General features: G+C 42.0%; 1 protein-coding gene across 1 annotated transcript in view; it reads left to right on the top strand.

Moving 5' to 3' along the window:
- The window catches only part of RHOH (ras homolog family member H), a 44,215-nt gene extending 34,313 nt beyond the window's left edge, over window positions 1-9,902 (top strand). The window contains exons 2-3 of the mRNA XM_008565934.1: window positions 8,249-8,371; window positions 8,663-9,902. Of these exons, the coding sequence (XP_008564156.1) occupies window positions 8,880-9,455 (576 nt within the window). The 5' untranslated portion in view covers window positions 8,249-8,371; window positions 8,663-8,879 and the 3' untranslated portion in view covers window positions 9,456-9,902. The remainder of the gene's footprint in view (window positions 1-8,248; window positions 8,372-8,662) is intronic.
- The last annotated feature ends 347 nt before the right edge of the window (window positions 9,903-10,249 follow it).

Below are 10,249 nucleotides of genomic sequence, written 5' to 3' on the forward strand. Positions count from 1 at the left end.
TGCTGACAACACCAAGCCAAGGGTTAATATCCCCTTACCGGTCATCTTTAAAAAAAAAAAAACAAAACAGTGAGAGTTACCTGGCTGCCACCACTTCCTCCCTTCCTTCTCATTTGGAAGGGACGACCTTGTCATATGGCCACAGCTCCCTTGGCTCTCCTGAGATCTCTCTGGCTTGTCAGCAGGCATCCCAGTGGGAAATACCCCACTCTTCATGGGTCTCGCAGACCTGTCTATTTCTCACCTTCAGCATTTCCTGTGTTGGCCGATGGCTTCCTCCTGGGCCCCCAGGCCTATGGCCTCAGGTTCATCTCATTTCAGGCCTGTGTTTCAGTTCTACCTCATGGACTTGGCTGGGATTCCTCTCCTCCTTTCTAGTCTCATAGCATCTGCTCTAGATAAAGCCGTCTTTGTTCTCAATCTCTTGTATTACTACGGGAGCCTCCAAACTTGCCTCTCTGGTCTTCCCCCTTGTGATCCAGCCTAACCTGCCACAGGAACGAGCTTTTTAAAGCCTGGCTTTGTCCCCCATTCTGTACTCTTTCAGCTCAACTGCGCTGCTTACCATCCTCTTCCGTGCAGGTTTTTACCTTCATTGGTCATGTTTCTCTTTCTCTTTCATCTCTGCATATCTTGAGCTCAGTCATTTTAAGGGCCATGTTCTAATATCATGGCCTCTGCAAAGCTTTCCTTCATTCCTGTCAGCTGCAAGTGGCGCTTTCTTCAGTTGTCAGCAATTTATTTTTTCCTCCCTTAGACACTTGCTGAGGTTTATATCTGTATTAACATTAGGCTCTAAGTTTCTTGAGGGCAGGGACTGGTGTCTTATTTAACTTAGCCTCATTGGATAGCACAAAGTCTAGTGAATGAGTCATATTTAAGCTAAAAGAGAGTGGATTTCTAACAGTTTATGTGCAAGAGACCCAGGGATATTAATTGGCTATGGGGTCAACTGGAGCTAATGGTATGCTGCAGACACTGACATGCCTGCAGCAATCTCAGATGTATTAAAGTACAGGCTCATCTTCCAACCCCCCTCCACTGCCACTTTCTACTCTCCACCAAGCATCCCACAGCACAGCCTCCCTGAACTACTTCCTCCTCCCCCAAACCAAACATGTACTTTCATGCCCCTGGGCCTTTGCACATGCTCGCCCTCACCCACCTCCACCCCCAAGGCCTTTCTTCTCCTTTCATTGTCAAAATCTTCTTTATCCTACAGACTAGATGTCATCTTTTAAATTCAGAGTTCCCTAATCACCACTGCTTTCTCCCATCTCCAGAGAGTTAGTTGCTTCCTCTTCTAGGGATTTATAGTGCTAGTTCATATCATCATCATCACAGCAGGTACTGATTGCTAGTCCCTATTTTGTTCCAGGCACTGTTTTAGGTTCATGACATATACTAGCTCATAATAATTTTACAGCAAACCTTCAAGAAATGATAATATGGTAAATACTTCTGCAGTACTCTGTGCCAGGCATCATTCAATGTGCCTTATATGTTCTACTCATTTAATCCTATGCAACAACCTTGTAAGTTACTGCCTAGTTACAATTGAGAAAGAGAGGCTTAGAGAGGTTAAATAACTTTCATGAGATCACATTGCCAGGAGTTAGTGGGGCTCGGAGGCAACATGGTTCCAGAATTCATGCTCTTAATCATTACGCTATGCTGCCTGTGTTGTCAAAGGAACTGAAGCTCACAGAGGTTAATGGGCCCAAGGTCACACAGTAATTGGCAGATATTGGGGACGGATCCCAGCCTGCCTGACCCCAGGTCTATGCTTTCCTTCTTACTCTGAACTGCCTCTCTTTATAGCAGGGGTTGGCAAATTTTTCCTGTAAAAGGCCAGAGGGATATATTTTAGGCTTTGTGGGCCATAAAGTCTCTGTTGCAACTTTGCGTTGTAGCAAGAAAGCAGCCATAGACAATATGTAAATGAATGAACATGACCACGTTCCAATAAAGTGCTATTTATAGACACTGAAATAGGAATTTCATATAATTTTCACGTGAAAAAATATTTCATGAAATATGTTTCTTCTTTTGATTTTTTCAACCATTAAAAAGTGTAAAAACCATTCTTAATTCATGGACCATATAAAAATAGGTAGTGGGCTGGATCTGGCCCATGGGTGGGCCATAGTTTGACAACCTTGCTCCTTAGCATCGTGATATCATAGAATGATCAGACATGCATGATCTCCCTCTTTGCTCTCTCCTTCCTCAAACAATTAAAATACACATACCCGCTAAGAAAACATGAGCCCTTCTGTAAATGAGATTCACATTCTCTAGAAAGAAGTTCAGAGACCATGTGGCTGTATTTGAGCATGCCCCTTGGGGGCTGTATTCTCACCTCCAAGCAGTTTTTCAGAGTATTCCTTCCAACTACTTTGCGAGAAGTTCCAGTAAATGCATTGTTCTACTACTTTAGTTTTGAGGTTCTACTGTCCCTTGAGGGTATTCTGGGCAGTGGCCTGGCTATATTTGACTCTGCACTTGGACCAGGCTGAGAACTCTAGACCTGAGGTGACAATCTGATGAATGTGCTCTGGAAGCAGAAGGGGCCAGTACGGGCAGGGCGGCTGGTACAGAGGAGTGGAAGGGGTCTACTTGGTCTGGGGGTCAGAGAGGCAGGGCTCGGGTTCAGAGAGGCTTCGAAGCCTAGGATACTGAGATAACGGGATGTCTTGGGGATTGGCGATGTTTTGTTTTAATTCAACTGTAAAGGGGCTAAATATGCATTAGATATAGGAATGTAAATATTGCTTAGACTCTTGACTGTGGGAAATATATTAAAAGTTGTAAATCAGCATCTTGCAAACAAATTTTCAGAACAAAATCTGTTTGAAACAGAGGTGATCTGTGTATAAAAATAAACTAACTTAAAAATGAATTCTTTTTTTGATTTTGAGGGGGAATTTAATGATTATTTGTAGCAGTTAGCAACACACTAGGGGAAATTATTAAAGTAGGATTGAGATTAGTGAAATGAACTCTTGCTTATGATAAAACTTTAGATAAAATACTACTTGAAAAGATGTTCACTTCGAAAGGCAGTAACCTTTATATGAAAAAATACTTTTTATTGAAGTTTAATCTTCATATAGAAAAGCGACACACTGCAGATACATAGCTGGATGAATTTTCACAAACTGGACATACCTGTGGAACCAGTATCCAGATCAAGAAATGGAACACATCTTTTAAAATAAAAAGAACTGATTTATTTGTAGAAAGAGAACAGGAGTAGGGACTTGGTTGGAAGCGGAGGCTAAGAAAGTGTCTTGTAGCGGGGTTTGCTTAGGGAGCATAATTTTATTTGAGATGCCTTGGGGAGGGCTGATGGGAATTACAGGGTGTGGGTGACATGCGGAGCTGCCAGTGCTTGGAGTCAGTTTATTTGGGTCTAACTTTGCCTCTGCTGTGTGACTGTAGGCAAGATTCTCAACCTCCTGAAGTCTTTGTAGCTGTGACACAGTGATCTCCATGAACACAGTAATTCTTGTTCCACATACGGGGCCCTTAGGACCTGTTACAGTGCCTGTGACACAGGACAGCCTAAAATTTTTTTCAATGAACAAAACAACTCGTGAATAATCTACGAAAGTACCTAGAACAGTACCTGAATGATGCCCAATAAATGTAAAAAGTCACAGAATAACCCATTGACCCAGTAATATATATATTTGATAATATGTCCCTCAAGAAAATCATCCACGTAAAAGTAACATATATGTATACATACACATATAATATTATATATATACATTGACATATACATACATACATATGTAGTTAATTATAAAATACTGGAACTAACTCAAAGACTGTGCTAACAATGAAAAATAGCTGTGCAATTATGAATTCTTGAAACAATGGAAATCTATTTATCTAAAACCTGGCAAGTGTATAGATTGTGTTGAAATAAAAAAAAACATACATATGTAGTTAATTATAAAATACTGGAACTAACTCAAAGACTGTGCTAACAATGAAGAATAGCTGTGCAATTATGAATTCTTGAAACAATGGAAATCTATTTATCTAAAACCTGGCAAGTGTATAGATTGTGTTGAAATAAAAAAATTTTTAAATCTGAATAAATGTTTAGAAGATATATACAAGTGTATACTTGTTAGAGAATAAAAACTGAGTAAGAATTTGGAGTAATAAAGTTTAGAGATGGTTATGCTTTTTTTCTATTAAGTTGCTTAACATTTTCTGAATTGTTCCCATTTTACCCCCAAGAAAAATAAATGAAAATGAAGCACCCAGCCTTGCTTGCCAGTTGGGAATCTCCCCATGGGTTTACCTGTCCTAAGCAAGGCCTGCTCTGGCTGTGATGTCCCTGCTAGGCTGTGGAGGAGTCGCTTGGAGAGGGTGCTGGCCAGAGTTGAGCATAATGACTTCTTGGTCATCTAAATGTGACAGATTCATGGCAGAATCAATTTCCTTTATGGGCGAATTGGCTGGCTGCTGCCAGTTCAGATCCTTTGTCCAAAGCTGTTTGAGGAAGATGCCATTTAGGTGTATGCTCTGAATTGACAGGCCATCCCTGGCTGATGGCTGCCATGGTTCGTATTTCTGAAAAAAGACAGCTGAGGATTTCATCAGCATTTTGAAATAAGACATCCCCACCAAAACCCATCTAATCCAAACCCTGAAATAATAATAATTATTATTCACCATAGTTTTATATTATGTTGTATCATTCTAAAGGAGCTTTCTCACAAAGCAAGCAAGAGACAATTTCCAAATGTTCAAAGGATTGTGAAAGTACAAGCACAAACTATTGCCATATTGTTTTCATTTCCACCTGATCCTTACAAGCTCCCTGTGAAAAAGGTAGGGCAGATCTTATTTCAGTTTTACAAATGAGGGATAAGCACAGGAAGACCAACCGTTCCATCAGAGTGTGATGATTGCTATGTCGAATGCGCATGGAGGGTATTACGGGAACACAGCAGGGGGCATCTGACCCAGCGGGGGCAGGGGAGTGGCGGAGGTCCAGGAAGACTTTGAAGAGGGGGTGGAAGTCACGGGCTGAGTGAAGGGCAAGTCTTTCTGGGCAGCTAGAGCAGCAGGAGGGTGTCTGTGGAAGGCGTCCTCGAGAAGGGTGGGTGTCTGTTATACCCATTAGAATTGAGGCCGAAGTCAGACTAGGGTTTCCTACTGGACAGCCCTCAGTTCTCCCGAAGAGGAATTGGACTAGGACTCTGCCTTCCCGAAGCCCTCTTTTGTCTGCCTTGGCTCCTTTGCCAGAGTAAGGCCCAGTATGAAGCCTCCCTTTCCACCTCGGTCTTTCTGTGTGTGAATCATGCAGGCCTGTTGAAGGCGCCCTTTCTGTGAAAACGGTGGAAAGAGGAGATAGGGCAAGAGCAGTCGAGTTATTGAGACCCACCTGAGAGATTCTGGGATTAGGATTCGTCAATTCCAGTTTGATTCAAGCTCTGAGAGGAACTCAGTGTCATCAAGACGCTATCTGAAGACACTCGTGGTAACTCTTCCGAAGGGAAAGACATACCCTTGGGGAACCCCTGCCAGTTAGCCACTTGTGAAATTCCACTGAAAACCCACTTTTATTTTTCTCCTAGAAACCCTTTTAGGGAGAATTTCTCTCTTTAGGAGAAATTCCACTGAAATCAAGCCCATCAATCTTACACACTACAGTGTGACCCACATTGGCTCTGTGGTGACATGTGTGATGCACTCTGAAGACTATCTGTCATGTCTATATAGGGTAGTGCTCTAGCCTGGACTGGAGCACCGCCCCTCCTCCTCCTCCAGCTCCATATTTAGCCATCTGCTGGAGGCTGCGCCTGTCGGCAAGGTTGTCATCCATCTGTACAGCTGCAGAATAACGCGGTGCTTTATGTTCTCCTATTCTCTGTGACAGGTGATAAAGGTTTCCCCTTTGGCTTCAGTTTTAATAGAACCACCAAGAAAGCTAATCTTGTCTAACTACTTTTCAGTTTGGGAAACTGAGGCCCTGAGAGCTGACTTGATGTCAGAACTGGCTGGTGCATGAAGGCCACTTGATTGAACAGAGAGCCCTTTTCTCCAATCTGACTCTTTGGAGCTCTCTGGGTGGCAAAGCTCAGACAGGAATTTCTTTGTTCACATATCATAGTTTTATTTTTATGCTATAAGAAGAAATCTCTCTCTCTCTCTCTCTCTCTTTTTTTGGCAGCAGGGTGGTATGGCGATCCGATCCCTTTTTTTGTGTGGTCATGGATGGGTATAATATACACAGAACACCCCTTTGCTGGAGAAATCTCATTAGTGCTACTTCAGATTCCCCACTTTTAATTGATAATTATTATCATCATATTTAGTTGTTAATAAGGGTGGCTTATTGTGTGTTTACTATGTATATGTATATAGTATTTTTTTATTATGTGCTATGCTAAGGATTTTATACATCTAGGAACACTTAATATTCTCAAAAACCCTGTAATCCTGTGATGTAGATGTTATTACATTGATTTTACAAACTGAGGCTTAGGGGACTTAAGAAACTCTTCTACAGCCATCACACAAATAGTCAGTTGGGCAGACGGGATTCAATTCCAGGTCCACCTGACTTTAAAGCCCATGCTTTTAACAATTATGGCTCATTGACTTCCTTTTGTAGATATTCACTCAGGAAATTTGGCTTTAGTTCAATCAATTTATTAGAAAGATTTCATTTAAATAACCCAGGTCCACCTGACTTTAAAGCCCATGCTTTTAACAATTATGGCTCATTGACTTCCTTTTGCAGATATTCACTCAGGAAATTTGGCTTTAGTTCAATCAATTTATTAGAAAGATTTCATTTAAATAACCAAAGGCCTGACACATGCACATTTTTCCTAATTCTGGTCCTGCTACACTGAGGTCAAAATAAAACTTAAAAAGGTCATAAGAGGTCTTGGCTCTGGACTAAGTCACAAATATATATATTTAAGTTGTCCTTAGGTCTAAGGAGCTAAAGTCTAACTAAGCCCCTATGGACCCCTTCCTCAAAGGTCTGGTGACAAATAGGTGTCTAGGACTGTGCATGAGAATGATCCAGCTTGAATCATCAGGTAAAGTCCAGCTGAACATAGGACATTCAATAATTGGTATTTTAAATAAATAGTGAAAATAGATAACATGTTGGCTCCCCGTAGTTTCCATGTGCCAGGTTCTGTGCTAAGCTAGACTCTGTACATCCTGAATGCTTACAATCATTGCATGAAGAAAGTGCTTTCTTATTCTCATTTTTATGAGGAAACCAAGACTCAGAGAGGTTAAGTAACTTGGCCCAGGCCACCCAGCTTGTGTGTGTTTTAAAAAAAGAATATGTGAAAATCACGTGAATTATTTATTTGACTATCTCATTTTCAAAGGCTATTATGTATAATTAAACAGAGACTGTGGGTTGACAAGGATAAAAGTGTCTTGGAAAGCAACATTAGGATTTAGAGGAGTGATTTTTAAAAATTATGTCTTGAAGCAGACCTGCAGGTCTGCTATATATTGCTTTATATGTGACATGCCAGGAAGATTGCCAACAGGGAAGGTATAAGCCCAGATTGCATTAATAATCTTTACTATGAATTTTGGTCTGAAAGACATTTCCTTCATCTGAAGCTGGGCTGGCTTTGTGATAATGTGCTGCATAGATGGGACATGGTCTCCAAGGTTAAGCTCATTGCCTGGAGCTCCCTCAACTGCAATGAATGAGAATTTACTTGGCCCTTTCATGAAATTCAGATTCTGACATATTTATGCAGTCCTGTTTAAGTGACATGCACCAAATATGGTTGCTTTCAAGCAAGTTATTTTGTTTAACCAGAGGCCTAGCAGAGTTCCTAACACACAGGTGGCCATCCAAAAATGTTGAAAGAAATAAATAACTTAAGCCTCACAACATCTCTGAAAAGTGGTTCCTACATTTATCAGAGTCTTGCAGATGTGTAAGTGGAGGCTTGAAGTTGAAGCAACGTGCTCAAAGCCATGCTGTTGTGTAGGTAGTGGAGCCTGATTTCAGATGCAGAAAACTCCAAGGCCAGTCTGTTACAACTGTAGCCAGTTTTTGGAAAAACTTCAAGGGATAAACCACAGCAAATTTTTAGAGTTCTGGTGATTTCTTTTCTCCTACCTCAACACGAATTCTCAAATTCTCGCATAAACCAGAGACTGGGTGATTAATCAGTAATTGAGGGGAAAGGCACATAGTACCTGATGCTCATTACATTTCTCTTTCTTGCAGGTTCCGAAGTGTCTGGAATCCATTAGAAACTGAAGCCACGGAGAGCCCTCTCAGCAGCCTTCCCCTCTTTTTGGAACAGAAACCCACAGAGAGTTGTTTGAAAACGTCTCATTCACACACCAGGTTGCTATTGAGGTCTTTTTCATGTTGCGATCAGAGCAGTTGCTTGTGTTTTTATCACTAGGCTGATTTTAGAGATAACATCACCTTCTGCTTCTTGACCAGGAGGCATTGTGGGTACATGTGTCGGGGGATGACAGAGCTTTGCTGGGGGGAAGAGTGGGGTGGGACAATTGGGGTGGGACAGCCACACTGAGACAAGCCCCACATTTAATCAGCTCACCAATGAGGAAGCTCTCCATCATTAAAAAAGTGAAAAAGACTCAATTTTCCCCCCTTCTCTTTCTGTTCCAGTTGAAGGCGAGGCTTTGGAGGTTTTCAGAGTTAATGGTGTGCCTCCCTTGGATGGACAGTGAGGACTAACGTTCCACAGATTGCCGTTGGAGGACCTGAGAACACAAACCTTTCTGGTCTGCATTCCCCTCACTGAATGGCGTTTGCAGCAGCAGCACACTGAGGGATCTTTTCCTTGGGGTTCTGGACTTGGAAGTCGGATAACCAGGCTGGGAAGATGCTCAGTTCCATCAAGTGCGTGTTGGTGGGTGACTCTGCTGTGGGGAAAACCTCTCTGTTGGTGCGCTTTACCTCGGAGACCTTCCCGGAGGCCTACAAGCCCACGGTGTATGAGAACACGGGCGTGGATGTCTTCATGGACGGCATCCAGATCAGCCTGGGCCTCTGGGACACTGCTGGCAATGACGCCTTCAGAAGCATTCGCCCCTTGTCCTACCAGCAGGCAGATGTGGTGCTGATGTGCTACTCTGTGGCCAACCATAACTCCTTCCTGAACTTGAAGAACAAGTGGATTGGTGAGATCAGGAGCAACTTGCCCTGTACCCCCGTGCTGGTGGTGGCCACCCAGACTGACCAGCGGGAGATGGGGCCCCACAGGGCCTCCTGCATCAATGCCATCGAAGGGAAGAGACTGGCCCAGGATGTGAGAGCCAAGGGCTACCTGGAGTGCTCAGCCCTTAGCAACCGGGGGGTACAGCAGGTATTTGAGTGTGCCGTCCGAACTGCCGTGAACCAGGCCAGGAGACGAAACAGAAGGAGGCTCTTCTCCATTAATGAATGCAAGATCTTCTAAACCCAAGAGACTTCACCCAGCTCTCATGTATGCACCCCAAAGACTAAAGGGAAGAGAGAGAGCGTGCATGCTGGGAAGGGTTGGTGCTCTTTCTGGGTACATCCAGAGCAGAGTTTCCTTTTGGATACAGTTATTGATGAGACTTGGCCATTGGATGTCTTTACTAACTACATTCTACAAACGAACACCTTGCCCAGTCCAGTTACGAAATCCTTTGGGAAGCTGTCGTGACTATTCCATCTTCGATTAAAAGACTAAAATGGTCTCTGTAATTTTGGACGATTAAGTGAATTTTCCAAAGAATGCCATATTTAAAGACACATTTTATTTAAATAGTAACAAAATTTATAGCTCCTGTATATAATTAGTTTTCACACTTAGAAAGTCTTTCCTACAAAATTGCAAACACAAACTGCTGTATAAATGAAATAACCTTATGGAGCTCTACCTTATGATTGTAGTGTTATTATTTTTGCCTGAATTACAAATTTTGTTGAAACCACTTGCCTGCTGGATTTTACTAGGTAATCAAATTTTAAAACAACATAAACTGATCCTTGCAATTCATTTTCCAATCTACTTGTTATTCAGAGTTGTATATAAAATACCATCTCGTAATATATTTTAATACTGCCTAATGATTTGAAAGTTATCACTATATTTCTCTGTAAGTATTAAAAATATTTATGTATGATATTACTGTTCACTCAAAGAACTCCAGTTAGGCTCTAAGTATTCCTTTCTCGTTCACCAAGACAGGCGGAAGGAAAACCTTTCAGGTAGAGAATCAGACT

The sequence above is a fragment of the Galeopterus variegatus genome, unplaced genomic scaffold (genome assembly GCF_000696425.1).
Source record: "Galeopterus variegatus unplaced genomic scaffold, G_variegatus-3.0.2 Scaffold214, whole genome shotgun sequence".
NCBI lineage: Eukaryota > Metazoa > Chordata > Mammalia > Dermoptera > Cynocephalidae > Galeopterus > Galeopterus variegatus.